We start from the raw sequence: 21,997 nt of genomic DNA, 5'->3' as shown, positions 1-21,997 counted from the left end.
TCTCACTCCTAGACAAGGTTCAAAAGAGAGTCGCCAACCTGCTAGGTTCTGAACTGTCATTTAAGCTTCAGCCTCTGTCCCATCGACGAAATGTTGCACCTCTTTACCTGTTCTAAAAGTATTTTAATGGTGAATGCTCAGACAAACTGCAAACATTTGTACCCCCTCGATGTAAATACCCTCCGACAAACCCGACAAGCAGCTAAATCCCACCCCTTCACAGTAGAGATCCCTAGATGTAACAGAGCTTTTTACTCCAGTAGTTTCCTCCCCAGAACCGCTAGGCTTTGGAATTCCCTTCCGGGTCCCTGCTTCCCCAACTGTACTGACATGCAGAAGTTATGTGTAACGTGAACCAACATCTTGCTGCCCAACTCCCTACATAGTACCCCTGTAGCTTATGTCCCTGATAGTAGCCCCCTACATCAAAATGGCAATGTGCCTTGTTTGGGATAAAAATGCAAAAACAAACAAACAAACAAAAAAAGACTTCCGGATACCAACTCAAGTATTTGTTTTGCTTTTAACAAAAAGTTATGCTAAACTTTTAACATTTTCGGAGAATTAAAAAAAAAAAAAAAACTTTAGAACTTCTTGAATAGTTTCTTCCTGCTTCGAGTGGAAGTCTTAAAAAAATAATAATAATAAAAATAAAATACTAAAATGCACACCTGCCAAAAATTGTCTTGAAACTCATGAATTAAATTAGAAAAGATTAAGAGTTGTCTCCCTTGATTCTAGTTGCGTTTTGTCTGAACATGGCGACAAGTCCGATTGGTGTAAGTCCAGACTTAAAAAACAAGGTTTGAGAATAAATTCCCTTTATTTACAAAACATTTTCATTAAGTTCTTATAGTTCTGTCTGTCTGCATCAATTGTTTAATGGGATAAAAGGTTGGAATATCTTTTACGAAGACACTTTCCGATTTTTTTTATCCAGTTACTGCCGCATGTGTAGCGACGTAACTAATGTCAACAAATATGAATTTGTTAAGTTTTCGAAAATCATTTTCTCGCAATTTCATTCATTTTCTTTTAATTTGTCTTGAAAAGAAAACATTTACAAAATGTCTATTTAAAAAGAAAGGAAGACACAACTTAAAGAAAAGAAGGAAACATCTTTTATAAAATAAAAAGAAAGTAAATTCCATAAACGCATAGAAAAATAAATAAATAAAAACTTTGTAGAACTTATGGAAATTTTAATTATTTATTTTAAGTTGCACAACGGAAAAGAAGTTCATCTCTTTAAACATTTTAAATTAGCTTTTTTTTTTTCCTTTTTCTTTTTTCGGTACTTATGCAGAATACGGACCGTACTGTAATAATAACGCTATTATTTAGAAATCCATTCTTAACATGTTAACTATCCTGTACTTTCACGTAACAATTTCATAAACACCATACTGTAAAAAATTAAATTAAACGTGTAAATATAATCCATTCTAAAAAAAAAAATTAAAAAAAAGTAGCATGGTCCTTATTCTACATAAATACCTTTTTTTTCTCCAAACATTATTTTTCATGCAGGGAAATTTTATTTAAAATATATTACGACCTAAGCCAGCGTAGTTTACCTCCTAAAAAGAAATCAAAAGCTAATTTTTTTATGAACAAAAAAAAAAAAAAAAAAAGTGTAACATTGTAACAGTGGGTCTTTCCCATATAAATTTAACATAAAACGAGCACCCACTTCTTGACCACATAGTGGTCAACGAGACATATAATCGTAAGCATTTTTTCAAATTTGATGGCGGAGGTGGGGGAAGGAAGCGAGAGGGGGGGGTCAAGTTCCAAACATTTTAAAAACACGTAGAAACATTTCAAGTAGGGGGGGGGGGCATTTTTTTTTTTTTTTTTTTTTTTTTTTTTAAAAAGATTTGCCTTGAAAAAATCTCACCGTTAAATACCGTACTTTGGGGTAATTGAGCTAACTCAAAAAAAAGTGCACTATTGTAAGAAAGTCTGCAGAAATAAGCAGGCTCCTCATTGGTTGGTTTGACCGCTCACAATTTTGTTTGAACCTATCAGATTGATTGTTTTTACTTACTGCCGAGGGTATTCTTGGGCCTAAATTTATCTTTTCAGCCCGGCAGTTTCCACACAGACAACAAGTCGAATGGATGTACGAAAACTCCCTCGAGACTTGTAGCCTCAAAACCTCTTTGTCTCATTGAGACGCATTAATACCCTAATGTGAGGTGAAATGTTATTATCATTTGCGAACAACAATGCCCTTATGTTGGACGAAATATTGTATTCATCGTACACTGTTGTGCTCTGTAAATTGATTGACTTTCATCATTACTTATATAACGTCTCTCAGAGACGAAATTAAGGTTTACATTTTGACCTGTCATTTGTCCGCCATTCGGATGGTTATGAACAGAGAACTCCGCGAGGACTACCGGACTTGCAGCATCCATCTTTGGAAGGCATCACTTAACTCATCAACCTGTTGCAGCTATTTTTCAAACAGCATAGAGTATTGTATCCTGTACGACACAAAGATAAACCATGAACTACTACCCTTTTCGGGTGTTACCAGCCCTGCTCAGCAGAAAGCTAAAGATGACACATCTTTTACAATTTGGATCTTTTTACTTTAATAAAATTTATGTTCAAGTTTAAAGGTGAGCTTGTTGTGATTTCTGATTATTTTCTTTCATTCTGTCAAGGGCAAAACCGAGGTGAGAGAATATCTCACACTATACTCATGGTTGCTAAAAGAGCACTTTTAGCTAGTTGGCGCAATTCCCCCAAAGTATGGTATTATTTAATCAATTAATTATTATTTCCTGATATTCTTAACGTTGTTAACACAATAGAACTAGGGTGGACATGTACAATGCACACTCTCTGCTTTTAATTTTTTCGTCTCGTCTTTTTTCGATCTTTTTCAATGGATTATTACTATTATTATTGGACACTAATTTACCATATTATCAAGAAAAAAAAATTTCATATTTGTAAGGGGTGCTTGGTTTCTAGTAAATCTTAGATTTTTTTACATATTAAAATATACTAGAATGATGAAATAAAATATATCTAATTTTGGGTAACAAATTTTTACCGATTTATATGATTTTTTTATCAATTTTTTTTTGAAAAAGAAGTTGAAAAATATATTAAAATTATTTAAATTTTGCAAAAATTAAAAAAAAAATTATTTACATTTAACAGTTTTTACATGTGTAATTTCAAACGATTTCTAAAATTATTTCCTATTTTTTGAATGATTGAAAAATGTGGAAGATTCGGCCTTAAAATTATGAATAAACAGACAATCTTGCTATTAATAATTAAAAAGTTTTTTTTGTTAAATCAATGCCGTTTTTGAATAGGGAATAATTAAAAAAATATTTAGAAATCGAACATGAACAATTTTTTCTACAGAAAGGCCAATAACGCAATAAAATGTTAGTACATCGCTGATAAAAATCGTAGCGTTACTCGTTTCTATTGTCAGAACAAAAATATCATTTCTAAATTAAGTAACTGAAACAATTATGATTTAAGAGTTAAATTTCTTTGCGCACGGCATGTTTTACAATCTGTTAATCTTAAAGTAGTAATTAAATAAAAATGTCATAGGGGTGAACCTAAGGTCAACTGTACCTTTGTCCTTAAAGTGTCCGCCCATTGGCTTATTAGGGTAGGCGCAACTGATAGGCTAACTAAAAATTCAATAAGGTGTGTATATAAAAACACGCGGTAACCACAAATCTTTGCATAAGCCTGACGAATTCTCATGAGAATGAAACCATGAATATTCTGTGTAGCTAAATTGCCATATATATTTTTATAACTTACTACCTAGCTCTACCTATTTATTGAGCACTGTTGAAGTAAATACTGAAAATTTACACATAAAATTATATTTTCGTATATTTATGTGATTAAATGAAGTAGTCATCTATATATATATATATATATATATATATATATATATATATATATATATATATATTGTAAGAAATTATTCCTCACATTCCAATTTCTTCCCTGCAAAGGCAAAAGAATCCACAAATACAAAGGCCATACCTTTCAAACTCCAAATTTATTCAAATGTAACAGCAATAAAAGTTTATTGGTTCTGGTAAAGTCTGTTTGTAAAACGGTGGCCAGTTTTGCCGTCATATGCATGGAGCCAGTAGTATGAATTCCTAATTCTTGTTCCTTAGAAGGATCCATGAAATCTCATGGTGGACTCAGCCGGAATGTGAGTTGCTTCGGACTCTAGTTGAATTGAGATAAAATCCAATATTTGGTAAATGAACATGAAGAACTGTTCTTGAATGTCGTCCTTTAATTAGAATAGTTTCAGCAACATAAAATTGTCTCTGCTTATAGAGATGTGGTCCTTTGTTCACCAACAGTTTGGTGATACAACAAGATAGGAATTGTCGTGGCTCCCTCCCATGTGGAAGCCGCTGGTTTTGGAGTCCATCCGATGCCGAGTTCCTGTGTGGACTGAAAAATAAGCATGATACAAAAAGCGCACCAAGCAAATCACCTGACACATCCAAAATTAACCAATGACGGCCGACCACTAAACTGCGTGGGCAACTGAACAAAAGAAATGACGAATGAAAATGGAGTTTCTCACAATATATATCATTGATTAAATACTAGGTATTATTGTAAATTAACACACTCATCTACCCCCCTCCCCCCAAAAAAAATGAGATTCTATTTTTTTAAGATGATTATTATCTACAAAAACTTGTCGGAAAGAAAGAAAAATAATACAAAACACTTATTTTAGAGTGGGGAGTTAGGTTCATATAAAATTTAACATAAAATAGCACTCCTCCGTTCTAGAGCCATTTTAGTTCTTTAAGGCAATTAACAAAAAATTGCTATGGGAGATAAATTCTGTGTGTGTGTGTTTTTTTTTTTTTTGTGTGTGAAGGTTCTACTTTTTTAGGTTTTATGCATGGTTTTATGATCTTGTCAGTCAAACAGGTTAATGGTAAAAAAATAGTTAACAATCTTTAAAAAAAATTTGAATCACCAACAACTGGGAATTATTTTATGTTAAATTTATATACAAAGCTTATCCCCCACTATAAATTCGAAAATAATTGTTTTCTTCTTTTCACCAAAAAGTAGATTTCATTTTTTTTTTTTTCCTGACATATCATAAAAGAAAAGGAAGACTGGGAATTTAAAACAATTGTGAATTGGGTAAAGAGGAATCACTACATAGAGGTATTTTTTTAAAATGAAAACCGCTCCAGACAAGGCATGAAGCCACTTGATGTGAGGAGCTAAAAATATTTCAAGGTCAAAAACTATATAAGTATTAGATGATAGATTCCAAAAACAAACAAAAAAATAGCAATTCTTTTCTATTTGTCAGAACCATCACTCATGGAGTATGAGAACTAAAGGATAAAATAAGGGAAGAAAGAGTTACAGAGATGCCAAAAGTAAACCCAAGGTTCACTTTCTACTTTCTTGAAAATGAAAGAATAATTGAGCAGCAAATGAAAAGTCAGCTATACATAGATAAAATGCAGTTAGGTTTTTTGTCTGAGCGAGGTACCACCAATGCTGTATTCATCCTAAGATAAGTGCAAAAAAAGTACCTATTTTACTATTGTGGATTGAAGAACGCTTTCGACAGAGTTCCAAGAGAGGTTGTCTGGTGTGTTTTACATAAACTAAGTGTAAATGAGTAATTGATGAAGATTGTTGAAGCAATGTACAGAAATACTGAAAGTCCTGTTAAAATAAACAGCACAAATCCATTTCTTTTAATTTGTGTCTAAAAAGTTGCTGTATGCTATTGATTTAGTATTTGCCTGTGAAACAATGGAATAGAGTTGTTTCTTTTCTTTTTTTTTTTTTTGTAATATGCCACCGCTTATCAAGGTTCAAAGGCTACTTGAGGATAAGAATTTATAAGTTTGTCAGGTGGACCGTGAGAGAACACTTTGAGGATTGAAAATGAAGGTTGAAACTTAGCAGAATTTAATTATTTAAGAGGACAACGCAAAGAGAATTTGTTTATGCTGGACTTGAAAATGACCATGTTAAAAAATTAAAGCCAGAGGAATGTAATGGAAAGTAAAGGTCTGAGAGTTAATGTTCCAAGACCAAAATGATCGGTGGTTGTAGTGGTGGAGAGCCTTGAGAAAAAGGAAAGTTTTTTGCTCAGTTTGTGGAAAGCGACACAGGTGCAACTCAATGTTTTTTTTGTTTGAATACTTGTAAATATTGGATACACAAAAAGTGCAGTGGAATTACATGTACGTTGAGAGATGATAACCTGTTTATGCAAGAAGTGTAAAACAATGGAAACGTGTGAGAAATCTGATATGTAAAAAGTATATTTCGATGATGAGGTTATTCAGAAGTTTTATCTTGGTGATACCATTGTAGCACAGGGAGATGCAAGAGTTAGAAGTTATATCTTTTGCCATTACTAACCAGCAGAGTATTACCACTCTTAATTAATGGAAAAGTCTATTGAACATGTGTACACAGTGTGATAATGTATGGAAGTGTAACCCTATCAGTGAGGGTTGAGGAAATGTGTTGCATGGAGAGAAATTAAATATGAGACTGATATGATATGTGGGTAATGTGTACCCTCGACAGACCCGACAGGCTACTAAATCTCACCCCCACACTATAGAGATCCCTAGATGTAAAAGATCTTTTTACTCCAATAGTTTCTTCCCCAGAACCACTAGACTCTGGAATTCCATTCCAGGTCCCTGCTTCCCCAACAGTACTGACGTGCGGAAGTTCAAGTGTAACGTGAACCGACATCTTGCTGTCCAAATCTCTACATAGTACCCCAGTAGTTGTTGCCCCTGATAGTAGCCCCCTACACCAAAGTGGCAATTTGCCTTGTTTGGGGTGAAAATGTAATTAAAAAAAAAATAAAAAAAAGCTTATATCCAGTGATCTCAGAGGAATATTAAATTTAAAATCTGGATAGTATGGGGAGATGTGTGCAGATCAGGACACTTTGTTGTTATGGTCACATTGAAAGAATAAATGAGAGTGCTTGAGTTAGTAAATGTACAACAGTTGAGGTAGTGAGGTCAGTTGACAGGGGAAGGCCAAGGAAAACATGGGAGGAAGTCATAAGAATGGGTTTTAGAGAAAGAGGGATAAAGAAAGACTTTGCCAGTGATAAGTTAGTTTAGAAATCAATTTCTAAGAGCTGTCCAATACATGCCAGTATGTTAAATGGAATATGATAATGATGAGGGTGATCTATTCTATAATTGCACTGAACATTCATCATCACCATTATCATCAAATACTGTATGTATCTCCAGTCCAAGACAGATTTAACCACCCGAATATGTAACACGATGCAACTAATTTAATATCATCATCATAACTTTTATACCATTTAAAAGAAGAAGCTTCATATAAACTAGTAATATTTTTTCATCATTTTTTACAGCGTACGAAAATAATGAAAATGTAAGACCAAAATCAGGTTTATATTATTGATGCCTTAAAACAACGTTTCTATGTAGTGATCGTTTTGAAGTCATAATCACACATTTAAAAATATCTAGCAAAAATCAACTAATGGTCAGACTTTCGTGAAATTATAGATACATATTCAATTTTAAATTATATTTTTAAAACAGTTTTTGTTAAATATGTGAGGGGAAATATTTTTTTAGATGTTCTAACCTCCCCAATATTTCATATGATGAAAACTGAACAAAAATTGAGGTCCATAAAAATTGCAACATTTTATAAAGCTGAAGAGTTTAAATAATTAAAAATATACTTATATAAACCCATTATTTATTTTATTACCTTAAAGTTGTAAATAAAAAATGGACATAAAATTAATTTTATTATGCTTAAAAACAATCAACGTTTTTTCTCAATAATATATATTATAATTAGTTAAATTACAAAAAACAGAATTCCAAAAAATAATTATTTTTTAAAAGATTTAAATAGAATAAAATTCTAATATTCCATGATATGAAGTTTCAAACATAGATTTTTGAGTAAGGTTTTCCAATTCCTCCCAAAAAATTTTCATACAATATAAAAAATAAATATCGGCAATTATAAAAAAGCAAATTCAACTACAACTGGACATTATTTTGTTAAAAGATGGGGGGGGGGGGGTCAACGTGATTTTTATGCCTATTTTCAAAAAAAGTATGGAGGTCTCTAATTAATAGAATTGACATAAACCATAGCAAAAAAAAAACACTGTTTCCCTGAGTCAGTCAAAATGACTAGTGGCTTCTGTAAAAATTATGCACAATTATACGATAGACATAAAATGATGATGCGGCTGATCGTGTGTAAAATGTTGGTAATTTACACAAAAATTTGGGCATCCCTAAAATACTGTTGTTAAAAATAAATAAACTTTGGTTGATTTTAAAATAAATTTCTTCCAGAATTATACTTTCATTATTTTATCTGTTTTAAGCTTTTCCACTACATTCATATTTGCATTTCCTAAAATATCAAAATAAAATGAATACTCTGGGTGAGTCACCATTGCTCTCAGAAGAGGTTTTCACTACTGGAGAGATTTTGACCCAAACACTTTTCATCCTAGACAGGTTGACCAAGAGATTTTGATCCAAAATCTTTTTACCCTGAAGAGTTCGACCCAACTATTTTTTTGAAGAATGAAATTTGATGCAATATTCTTTCATCATTCAGGATTTTGGCCAAATATTTTTTTTTGAAATTTTAAACCATTAATTAATTGAACACTTGAATAAATTTATTGACTTTATTTTTGTTATAATTATGCAAAATAATTTTTAATTAATTTTTAAGCAAACATTATTGATATTTTTTGTTCCACACTCTAACTACCTTAAAAAGAGATTAAAAAAATAAAAACCGCCCTATGAATACCATTTCACAAAGAAAGGGAAAATAGAAATAACTTTATTGAAATAGTGAAAAAAAATTATCTCTATTTTGAAAATCGATTATAATGTTTAAATTTAAAGTTATATTTCCATTTGAAAAGAAAAGAAAATTAAATAAAAATTAAGAGAGAAAAAAGATGCATTTGTTTTTGTTTACTGTTTGTTTTACAAATTTAAGTGAAATATTTTGTTTTATCACACTTCAAGTACTCTCAAATACTTTTAGCAAGCACATAACTGTTACTTTCCTTATTTTGTCCTTTATTCCTCACACGCCCCACCTGACAAACTCAAGAGTGATAATTCTGATGAAGGGGGAAGAATTGCCGTTTTCTGGGTCAGAATCTATTCCATCTAATACTTATCATTGACTAGTTTTTGACCTTGAAGTTGAACTTTTTTTAGCTCCTTACATCAAGTGGTTTTATGCGTTGTCTGAAACGATTTCCATAAAAAATAAATAAGTAAATAAATAGACGGATCAATTAGGTTCCAATGACCCCAGAAAATATGCAATGGATTTGTGTGCACTGTAAACGATCATAAACCTGAGTTGTATTGTTTTCTGTTAACTTTTAATATAAAGAAAGATTTATTTTAAGAAAAAAAAAAGGGGGGGGTATTAAATATTTATTTTTGTTGTGCGTTTTTTTTGTTTTTACAAAACATTTTAATAAACAAACAAATCGTTGTTCTTATTTGTCAAAACGGAAGATTCTATTTTTTGTGTTGTGTACGCTTGAAAGCATCCTAAATTGTTATTTAATCATCCATTTTTTTATGCACAGCTGAATGGGAAGAAACTGGTGTAAACCCAAAGTCATCTCTTTCATTTTGATTATTTTCTGAGGTCCTTGAAACTTAATTGATCCAAATAGATTTATCCATTATTTTTCTCTTTCAGTAATTTACCAAATAATAAAATTTTTGATTGAATTGTTTTGTATTCTTGAATATTAAACAACCTAGCTGTTCAAAACTTTGAATTTGTAACGTTAACTAAATGTTCAAATGTTCTTTAATAGAAAAAAGAAATCTTTTAATTTGTTTGCAACATATTTTGTGGAAAGAAAAAGAATTTTACAAATTTAAATGAATTTTATTTTTAAAAAAATGGTTGGGTGAAAAGCGTTTGATTCAAAATCTCTTGCGGTTGAAACCTTTTAGATTTTTTGGTCTATAAACTTGAGACTTGGTATATAATGGATTTTAACCTGTGAAACAAATTCGATTTGGTTTTTAGATCATAAAGATAGCTGCTAAGGGGGCAAAAATTGAAAAAAATTGGAACTTGGCAGGTGTAAGTTGACTAAATGTGTTACTTCTATGTATGCACAAATGTTTATCAACCTTAATTTCTAATGTTTTGTTATGAATATGGACTTAGCTTAGATGATAATAGATAATGCTAGAGAACTATATGCTCTGGTTTCAATTTTAGCTTATGGCATTCAAGTTTTTTTTGTTTTTTTAACTTTTTAAATCATTACTATACATTGGGTACAATATAATAATCAATAGAGTATTGGCTCTATAATAATAAGTGTGAAATCGGCATGAATTAAAATATATTTAAGCATATTTTTCGACCGGGCCATGCCGTGCTGCCACTACTATGAGTACAATATAAGAATCAATAGAGAATTGGCGCTATAATATTAAATACAATTAATTAAACTATCATATTTAAGCATATTTTATGACAGAGCAATGCCTGCAAACTGAAATATATATGAAATTCAACTTTCTAATTAACATACTGAGCATTTCTATGCTATCGATGTACTCAGGTTAACTAATTTACATATTGCTCTGCAAAAGAACATCTGATTAATTCACTATTCATTATTACTCTTTTCTAATTCAATGTTTTTCATTTTTAGTTCTATTTATGCATATTTTTTTTTATGTCGTAGACAATTAGCCTTTGTGGGAGAAAAGAGTTTTTTTTCACTCTTTTCAAATCCATTTACTTTTGGGAGTTGTAACTTATAACCAAAGCTCTTTCCCTACTTCCAACACATTATGGCAATTGCTTCTGCTTTACAGACGTTAGCCATTCCAATGTTCCTTACCAACCTAATCATAGTTTTCTGGTTAATCGTCAGCGACACCCAAACCACATCCGTGGGCCCGAAGATGACTTTTCAAGCCAGCATTTGACTTGCACACTCTGCCACACATGACAAAGTTGTGTGTTGAAACTTGTTTCACTTCTGCCTCCATTTTTTTGCTCACATTGCTCATGGCATGTGTTTTTTTTTTTGTGGTTAATGTAAGCCGCTTTTGAGAGGAGCACATGATTACAAGCCTCACATTTCCAAATGTTCAATTCGATGGGCAAAACTGACACATTGCCTTTCCGAAGGTTTCTCTTGAGTTCAGCATAATCGATTCTTTCCCTTCCAAAAATTTCAGATCCTCCTCTAACTAGCCTCCTTCATACAGGCCAGCATTTTGCCAGAGTCTCCCAGTTCTGAACAGGAATCTTGAAAGCTTTAAGATAGTCTTTTATGCAATCCTTGAAGTGCTTTTTTGGTCAATGTTGAGGATGTTTCCCAGTCTTGAGCTCGCCATAAAATAACTGCTTAAGCAGCCTCACATCCACCATCCGAACAACATGACCAACCCAGCGCAACTGATTCCTCATCACCATGCTCGAACACTCAGCCTTCCTGAGAATAACCGTGTCCGGTGTCAGTGACTGTCATTTCATGTTTAGAATTTCTGATGGAATCTCTCGAGTTGCTTCATGTGCCGACGTTGTCCAACATTCAGATGAGTAAAGCAAAACAGAGAGTACACATGTCGAGTAAACACTGATCTTGGTTTTGACAGACATGCCATGATCATGCCACAGCCACTTTTCTACTGTTCCAAATGCCATGCTAGCCCTCTGGATGCGAAGACATGTCCACATCCAGTCAGTCATCTCTAGAGACTGTGCTATCTAAATACACATAGATATTTGGTTCAATGTATGGAGCACTTTTAGTGTTCTTAATGCTGATAGTTAAGCCAAAGGTGTCACATGCTGCTGAAAAAAATGTTCATTATAGCTTGCATATCGCCCTCAAAATCAACATCATTGGCATAAAATAGTTCCTCAATTAGGCCTCCAAACGTTTGTGACTTGGCATTAAATCTTCTTAGATTAAATACTTTGCCAGTAGTCCTAAAGTGGAGAAAGACACCTTTATCGCAATCCTTAAGTATGTATACAAGAAACACTGAAGTAAATTGAGAATAGAGATGGAGCCAGAAAATCCCCCCGTTACATGCCATTGTCAACGACAAACTCCCCAGATAATCGCCTGTTGAATGCAATACGAGCCTTCATATTTCTGTGGAGTTCTTGAAACATCCTGACAAAGGTAGGAGGACATCCAATCTTCCCAAGAATTACCCACAAGGCCTGTCTGTTTATGATGTCGAACGCCTTTGTGAGGTCCACGAATACTTGATAAAGTGGCATCTGTTGTTCAATACAGTTTTCTTGCAGCTGCCTTGCAGTAAATATCATATCCACAGTGCCCCTACCCTCAGTGAAACCGCATTGTGCCTCAGAAATGATTAACGGACATATTTTTTCGATGAGCCTATCCAACAAGACTCTCGCCAATACCTTCCCTGCCGATTCAAGAATCATTATCCCACGGTGGTGATTGCAGTCAGATTTTGTTCCTTTCCCCTTGAAGAGAGAGACTAACAGGCCATTTATCCAATCCTGTGGTACTGGTGAATCCAGCCAAGATTTTTGGATTAGTGTGTATAATGCATTGGCTACATGAATCCCTCCATGTTGAAGCAGCTCTTGTGCCTTCCTAACCTTTATCTTCCTCATAGTAGAGACAACCTCAACGAGTGAGGGTAACTTATTCATGTGATGAAGAATGTTGAGCTGAGGCAGGCTGCCAATGACATTTCCATCAACAGTTGATGTGTTGAAAAACAAATCAGCAAAGTGCTCCATCCATCACTCTCTGATTTTATCTGGATTTTTGATGAGAGTTGATCTATCTTTGGACAGTAAAAGTACAAAAGGAGCAGGCTTTGGGCCAAAAACCTGCTTAAGAAGACTATAAAGGTCTTTGGTGTCTTTGTGGTTGTAAGCAGATTGAACCTCTGCAGATATATTACAACACACACACACACATAAACATATGCACCACAACCAAGTAAAATAAATCAGTGAGTATCTATTTCTCCTCTCTCTATATTAATTTGATTACTAATTAAAATTAGTCAGCTATTTTATTCTTTTGTTAAATTGTGAATTATGCAGTCTCCCCTTTCAAAACGTCACGCACGCACTGTGGCCAAGCAAACAAGTTAGTGAGAATCTGCCCCCCTCCCACTCCACAACACACTCAATAACTTTTTACAAATATTTGATTTATCATGTATAAAGGCTTAGTATTAGTGAAAAATCAATTTAGTTTTTCAGGTTTTTGATTTCCTAATTTTCACAGACAGCACAGTTTTTATTAGTATAAAATTATAACATTTAAATTAACAAACGTTAAATGAAGGGAAGCACATAATCTTTTCACATAAGCGCAGACTCGTGCACACGTGCATTATTGCTAGTAAGTGATCAAGGAACAAATTAATGAAAGTCTTTTTAGTACATACTAGCCTGGGTGGCCGACATTGCTCGTGTGTTTGGAGGTGTGTGTTTAGCAAAAAAAAAAAAAAAAAAAGAGTGGTAGTAGGTAGGCAGGCTTGAACCCGTGACGCGAATGCGGAAAAGAAAGTGAAAGAAAACCTGATGTCCTACCCCTACTTCATGTCCAACTGGAAGTTCGAAACGTTGAAATTTGTAAAGTCATTCCAATTGATAAGATGACTTGCAAAAATGGCAATGCAAAAAAAAAATGTCCCTCCTTGTAGAAAACTGCCCAGTTGAGGGCGAAGAAATTAATGTTTTTAGCCAATTTTTCGATATTTGTCATCCAAAGGGTCGATCTTCAAATCAATACTGATTTTGTGACAATCCGTTGCCTTTGTCGAAAGTTTTAGGCAGACATACAAACATACATACATTTAAACAGACAGGTGAGATTTATATTATAGACTAACCTGGGTGCCCGGCATTGCCCGGGTGTTTGGAGGTGTGTGTTGAGCAAAAAAAAAAAAGTGGTAGTAGGCAGGTAGGCTTGAACCCGTACCGCAAAGGAGGAAAAGAATAGGGAAAAAAAAAGTGACTTCTTTGCTGTTGCAGCCATTGCCAAATTGGAAGTAGTGAAGGTTTAAATTAAGGCTAGTCAATCGAAAAGAGGGGATGACTTTCAAAAATATCGGTGAAAAAAGCAACCCCTTCTGGTACAAAACTGCCCAGTTGAGGGTGAAGAAATTCTTGTTTTTAGCCAATTTTTTGATATTTGTCATCTGAAGGGTCAAACTTCAAAACGATACCGATCTCGTGAAAATCTGTCACCTCTGTCAAAAGTTTTCGGCAGACATACAAACAAACATACATACATACATTTAAACAGACAGGTGAGATTTATATTATAGACTAGCGGGGGGTACCCGGCGTTGCCCGGGTGTTTGTAGGTGCGTGTGTTTTTCGGTAAATGAAAAGAAAAATTGTTGGTTGTTTAAAAAAAAAACGAAGTCTTGACAGGCAGTTGGAAAATAGTAAAGTGTGGAAAAAAAAAAAAACGTGCGACCTGGCAGGTGCCCGTTTTTGACGAGTTAATGACGTGAACTTTGAGTGTGGGACAGTATTTTATTTACCGCGAGTCTGTTGGCTTCTTTTTTTATATGAAAAAGCTTAATAATGCACATGCGGAGATCGTAAGCAATAGCTATTCAGCAGTTAACATTTTCTGCAGGACAGTTTTTAATGAGATCAATAACCAGATTTGTTTGTTTTTACTTAAATTTGGGGAAAGCCAGCTCCCTGTTTATTAGTAAAAATGAGAGCAACTGTCTGATATGACGAAGCCGACATTGACCAAACGTTACATCGCTTTCTAGAGACCACTGGCCTATGGCCAGTGATTCGAATCGAGTTTTGCTTTTTTTATACCGAAAAACAAAAGCAACACGTGCCGATCCGAAAATGTTGAATATTTAACATTTCAAAGTCGGGCAAATTAAATAGAGATGACCCCCCCCCTTGTTAAGTCGTAGGTATTATCATTTAGACGTGATATAAAAAGTTTTTAAAATGAGCGACGGCCTTGAGAATCCACCGGAAAAAAGCCTTTTGAAGACATACACAAAAAGCGAACATCCATACATACACGCATTTTTCTTTTTATATAGATGTGTGATCTTATCTTCATTCTTTGATTGTTACGTTTCTATGAGTGTAGTTCCTTGCATAGTTGCATCATCTAGTAATTGTTGATCTGCTATTTAACTTAGGCAAATAAAACTCATGCATGGAACAATGGTGACATGTGCCGGTTTCAAAGGTTTTATTAGGGAGAGAAGTTTGTTCATGAAGGGAGAAACCAAAAAGAGGCTAAAATTAATTCCTTTTTACTTAATTTTCTTACTTAGTCTTAAAAATGATTAATAAACGGACACTGGTTTGGCTTTTTCCTCAACTCAAACTGTCTTGAAACTTTGTCCCATTATAGGATGTAATTTCTATGTAATAATTCGACACCTGCAATTTTAGTGCGGTTTGTCCAGGGAGCTGACTTTTGAACCATTGTATCAATCATGATAGCTGCACCGGGTCTATTTCCGTTTGCCACCACGTTGTCCTGACATGTAATAATGTGATCCTTGCAAAAATTTATACTAGTTGACTTAATCTCTACTTGCTGGCATATTATCCCCAATATATAACAAAATATTATTTACAAATTTAGAATAGGAAAGACAATTTAGTTATTAGATCTCTTTGGCTAGGAGCAAAGTATAGTATCTGTCCTGATACTATACTTCATCTTTTCTCTCCTCGATCAGTGAAATATTCTAAATATTTAGATTTTTGTCCCAATCCAAAGTAGCTCTTTTTGACAACTAGATTTTCTCAACATTAAAAACCGATCTTGTGTCACATCATGTACTCATGGGATATTTTAATTATTAATGAAATTATTAATTTATCATAATTTTTAAAGTGACTTTTTACGTTTTATGGTTTCTACTTTCTCTTTTTTCTTTTTTAACAATCTTTTGTTCGTTTTTATAGGCAAAGATCCACCAAAACCAGCCTTACGATGAATCTCTGGATGTACCTGACGCAGAAGATGTGGTCAGTACTTATTCACCAACACCACGTTCCCAAAATCCATTAAGTAAGTAATTGATCTTAAGATTTGGTTGGATTAATTGCAAACATTGTGTTTGCACATCCAATGTATTTGGTGTTGGAAAAATATCTTTTGAGGGATAAATATGCAATTAGAAATGTTTAACAGATAAAAAAAAAAATTGAAAATATTTTAAAATAAAATTTTATTTTCAAATAGTTCTCATATTCCATGAGAGATGTTTCTGATAAAAGAGGAAGAATTACTCTTTTTTGAGTTGGAATCTATTTGTATAATAACTATCATTGGTTAGCTTTTGATCTTGATGTAGTATTTTTTTTTTTCCTTTTAGCTTTTTACATCGTGGCTTTATGCCTTGTCTAGAGTGATATCCATAAAAAATTCAACAGTAGTAATTTAAAACTTAAAAGAAATGTTTTTAGGAGAAATGTACTCAACCTAAAAAATATTATACCAATCTGGAGTTTAATAAATAATCATGATGATTTGAAATGTTTTCAGTAAAATCTAAAAAAAACAAAAAAACAACACATTAATGCAATGAACAAATAAGTGTGACTTTGAATCTTGAAAAATACAATCTTGTTGGAAAATACAATCTTGTTGAAAATACAATGTTGTTGAAAATACAATGTTGTTGAAAATGTGAAGAAGACACGAGGAAAATAGAAATGATCGGATCTTATTTTTTATTTATATTTTTTTTACACAGGCATCACCACATTATCAAGGCCAAGAGGCCACTCGAGGATAAGGGTTAAAGATCTTATTGAAATCTTATGATCGTATTTCTATTTTACTGGACATCATTTCATTTATTCTTATGCTGCTGTGAAACCTGATATAGTTATATGGAATAAGTCAGAGAGAGTGGCAACCTTGGTTGAAACGAGTGTCCCTAATGATGGCGGTCTGAACAGAGCTGAAAGGGAGAAACAGACCAAATACCAAGGTCTCATGTATGATATGAAAAGAAACTGGAATCTTAGGGAGATATCAATCATACCAGTTATTATTGGTGCTACAGGGCTTATGAAGTCCTACCTAACTAATATTCCTGGTAAACCAAGTGCAAAAGAGATCCAGACAATTGCACTTGGAACAACAAGGATACTAAAAAGAGCTCTCGGTTGGTTTCAATAAAAAGCGGGGCAATGTTGAAAGCAAATTTGAATTTTTCCCCATGTCCTCCCACTCAGCATGTTAATCACTTTCTAAAATCTTGTTTTAATTATTTGGATTTCTCTCCCTTGTTTTTTCAGCCTGTTTTGAAAATGTTGCAAGACAATCATTTCTTAGTTAGCTATAAAATTTAATTTTTATGTGATGGCCAATTTATATGGACAAGCACCTGGTATTTTATTCTAAGGCTAAGTCTAGCTATTCTCAAAGGATTCATGGCTCTATCTCATCTCAAAATGTTGGCTCTCATGATTTTTGGAAAATCTATAATGGTTATTAATAGTGACAAATCATGATTTTTGGAAAATCTATAATGGTTATTAATAATGACAAATCATGATTTTTGGAAAATCTATAATGGTTATTAATAATGACAAATGATTTTTGGAAAATCTATAATGGTTATTAATAATGACAAATCATGATTTTTGGAAAATCTATAATGGTTATTAATGACAAATCATGATTTTTGGAAAATCTATAATGGTTATTAATAATGACAAATCTATAATGGTTATTAATAATGACAAATCTATAATGGTTATTAATAATGACAAATCATGATTTTTGGAAAATCTATTATGGTTATTAATGACAAATCATGATTTTTGGAAAATCTATAATGGTTATTAATGACAAATCTGCTATTCCTCCTATTTTTGATGGTCTTCAGATTATTTCAGGTTAAGACTGATCTCTTTGCTCATATTTTTGCTGACAATTCTTCTATCAATGATTCTGGTGCTGTTCTTCTGGATTTTCTTTTGAAAACTGATAAGACTCTCGATTCTGTAATTATCACTCCAAAAATGCATGCTAGAATTTTTGCTAATCTTGACCAATCTAAGGCTTCTATCCTCATTTGATTCCTGTCGTTGTTCTCAAACGTTGTGTGCCTGAACTTTATTCTATCCTCTCGAAATTTTTCAATCTCTTTTTGCCATAGTACGGCTTTCCTTCTTGTTGGAAGGAGTCTCCTGTTGTCCCTAACTTTAAAAATGCTGGTGATCGATCTGATCCAACTAAATATCGTTCTGTTAGTTTTCTCTCTGTTATTAGCAAAGTTTTTAAGAGTTTGGTCAACAGCAGACTTGTTCATTTTCTGGAAAGTCTGGATCTCTTTAGTGATGTTCAATATGGCTTTTGTGGTTTTCATTCAACAGTTGATCAATTAACTGTTGTAACTGAATGGATCTGTCGGTTTATGGATAATTCAAGCGAGGGCAGGGTCATTGCGTTTGACATTTTGAAGGCGTTTGGCAGAGTGTGGCATCCTGGTCTTCTACATAAACTTTGAGGTTATAGTATTGGTAGTAAAGTTCTTGAAATTGTTAGGTCTTTTCTTTCTAATCAAAGCTTGCAAATAACCCTTAAAGGAATATCTTCATTTTCTTTTCCTATCAATACTGGTGTTCCTCGGGGCTCTATCCTAGGTCCGACACTTTCTCCTCTATATAAATGACTTTCCAAAAGAATATTATTAAAAAAAATAACATTTATGTGGATGACACCACCCTCTATTCTGGTATTGCTTCTCACCTATCTTCCTTGGATCAGTTGAAATATGCAGTTGATCTAAAAGTTGTTTTGCATTAAGTTATAGATTAGGGTAAGAAATAGCTTCTTTTGTTTAATCCTGTTAAGACTCAGCTTGTGTCTTTTAATCGTAGGCATGCCCCTTTTTTTCCTGAGATTCTTATGGATGGCTCTGCTCCCAATGAGAAATCGACTCTAAAACTTCTTGGTCTTTCTTTCTCATCAAATCTTTCTTGGAGTCCATATATTAAATCCATTGCTTTTTCTGCTTTTTCTAAAATCTGTTCTCTCTATCACTCTAAACATTTTCTCACACCCAAGGCTATTCTCTATCTCTACAAATTTACTATCAGACCATGTATGGAGTACTGTTGTCATATTTGAGCTGATGAATCTGTGTCTCATTTGAGAGTTCTTGATAAGGTGCAGAAATGTATCCGTAATTTAATTGGTTCCAACACTTTCTTGTTCGTTGCAACTTCTTTCTCACATGATGTTGCTACTCTCAGTCTTTTCTATAAATACTGTTATGGTTTAACCAACATAAGTGTTCTTAAGAATTCTCTGATTTATTCCCAGCTTCTTTTTCCTAACTTTTTTTGACTCGTTGTTCTAAAGGTCTCCGTCAATTCACTGTTTTAACACCTCATTGCAATACAGCTTCCCATTCCAGTAGCTTTTCTTGAAGGCTTGCAATGTTGTGGAACTCGTTTTGCTCACCATTTTCCTTCTACCTGCAGCCTTGATCTTTTCAAGACTAAGGTCAATAGGCATCTCCTGTCTTTGTCATAATCATCTTTCGTTCCTGTTAGCTCTTTATCAAATGGTTTCATGCATTGCTTCAAGTGGTTTCCATAAAAAAAAAAGCAAATTTGAATTTTTCCCATGTCCTCCCACTCTGCATGTTAATCACTTTCTAAAATCTTGTTTTAATTATTTGGATTTATCTCCCTTGTTTTTTCAGCCTGTTTTGAAAATGTTGCAAGACAATCATTTCTTAGTTAGCCATAAAATTTAATTTTTTATTTGATGGCTAATTTATATGGACAAGCACCTAGTTTTTTTATTTTTTCTTCAATGAATAAATGTAAAAGTTGGACCAATTTCTTGCACTAATGGTAATGTCAAAACGGTATAATTAATGTTTGATACTACTATAATGGGAAATCGTAGCAGGGTCATAGTGCATTAATAGCCAGTAACTCCTTGTTTGAACTACCAGACTATCCGCCCATGAGCAATATATCCAACTGCTCATAATTCCATGCAAATGGAAGTCGGCCAGACAAAGAAACTACTACCCATCCCTCTTTCACTCTCTCTCTTATGCTCTCCTTCTCCCTCTAAAAGTAAAAGGAAGGAGAAACACTAAGTCACATAGTAACAAACAGTCAATACGACGATAAAGAGGACAAAGGCCATTAAGTGGTTAATTTAAAAGAGGTGGAAATGATACATTTTTAGCAGGAAAAACAAAGGTCGCGAAGGGTAAAAAAGTTTCTAAAAAATCATACTACACATAGCCAGCATCTAAAACAGATGCATGGAATGCCACATTCTACTAGCTAAGCTATAGTGTGAATCCACTGCATATCAACTCCCATACTGTGTGTCCAAGTTAATTCATGTGGAGATAATTGAAAAGGGGTGACTATGATTCCAGAGTTTTTCTGTGCTACCAAAAAAACAAAATGGATATTGTGAGACATGTTTTGTTTCAGTCCAGCATATGGTGAAGGATTATGAAATTGTTATTATACAACTAAATTATATTTTAAATGTATTTGCTTTATCTATAAGGACAAGATTAAAATTAATTTAGAGCTTACACCAGATGACTGAAGGATTTGCAAGAAGACTATAATGAATTGTTAACATGCCAACTAAGATGGAGGATATTCTGCCTGAGGAAAGGACTAAGATGAACAGTTAAATAAGAGAGAAAATACTAGTAGAAAATGAAAATAAAGAACAAAGGAGAGAGAGGGAAACAAGGGGAGAAAGGATCAAACAATACATAAACTCTAACATTATCCTCCATACAAAAATCTTCAGAACTGAATGTATTTTTGTTTGATATTTTTTTTTTATTGTAGTTTACTTTACACAGTTAAGTACCTTATATTGTCTTCCTGTAAAAATGTATTAATACACTTTTTATAATTAAAAATAAAAATATCATCATATAAAAATACTTTCATTGTTTCATTGTATCTTTTCTGTATTGACCTGCATGTATACATTATAACTCTTTGATTTTATGTGAAGGTCGAATGCCAGCAAGTCACATTGCAAACCGTGGTGGCAGTCCACATGAATCTCGACTGACTGACAATTCCGATGAAGACAGCAAGGTTAGTAGATTTACATTGATTTTTTTGTTACTTTGAAATACAATCAAACCTTAGTTAACAACCACTCTCTCTCGACCCAGGACTGTACCCTGATAAACAAAGTCTCTGACAGCATAGATACAGCACTTTCCCTCGACACTAGCGCACAAGTGCATGTATTTGGTGACTTCAATGTATACCACAACAACTGGTTTGGATTTTCTACTTACACAGACGCAGCTGGTAGCACAACACATAGCTTCTCTATATCTCATTCCCTATTACAGATGGTTACGTTTCCAACCCATTTACCTGACCAGCAAGAACAACACGCATCACTTTTAGATCTGTTTCTGACCACAGTTCACGATGATTGTGTTACGAATGCCCACAGCCCACTTGGGAATGCTGATCAAGTAGTGATAATAGTTGAAATCGCCCTAAACTCTAGAGCCAAAACGGAAGAGCCATTGCTTACAACATCGAGATATTATAAAAAGGCTGACTGAGAAGCCATCAGGGAGATCTCATAGCGAAATATCTTTTTACTTCCTGCTGAACAGTGCACAAATGAGACCACTGAATGGTTCAAAATAGCAATTGAAGCACATGTTCTCACACGGAAGTTTTATAGCAAGCCCCACTCTCCCCAATGGTTTACTTCTACTTGCGCAGCTGCCATCGCACAAAGGCAGCATGCATACCGCAGATTTAACCAACATAAGTCCAGTTCAAACAGACAGAAGTATATAGAAGCCAGAAATAACTGTAATAAAGAAATAGCAACAGCTAAGAGAGAATTTACTGAAAC

General features: G+C 33.6%; 1 protein-coding gene across 2 annotated transcripts in view; it reads left to right on the top strand.

Moving 5' to 3' along the window:
- Positions 1 to 694: 694 nt before the first annotated feature.
- LOC145292187 (intraflagellar transport protein 46 homolog) overlaps positions 695 to 21,997 on the top strand; it is a 41,558-nt gene continuing 20,255 nt past the window's right edge. Inside the window, exons 1-3 of one of the 2 annotated variants that reach the window (XM_080138478.1) lie at positions 695 to 803; positions 16,054 to 16,159; positions 21,122 to 21,207. In XM_080138478.1, the coding sequence (XP_079994604.1) occupies positions 759 to 803; positions 16,054 to 16,159; positions 21,122 to 21,207 (237 nt within the window). In that variant the 5' untranslated portion in view covers positions 695 to 758. Of the gene's footprint in view, positions 804 to 2,044; positions 2,634 to 16,053; positions 16,160 to 21,121; positions 21,208 to 21,997 lie in introns of those variants that run through there. The other variant, XM_080138480.1, reaches the window with a different exon arrangement.

Source organism: Euprymna scolopes, chromosome 13 (genome assembly GCF_053919585.1).
Source record: "Euprymna scolopes isolate OS-2025 chromosome 13, ASM5391958v1, whole genome shotgun sequence".
Lineage (NCBI taxonomy): Eukaryota > Metazoa > Mollusca > Cephalopoda > Sepiida > Sepiolidae > Euprymna > Euprymna scolopes.
Note: the sequence above shows the minus strand (reverse complement) of the source record. Positions and strands in the feature narration are given on the sequence as shown.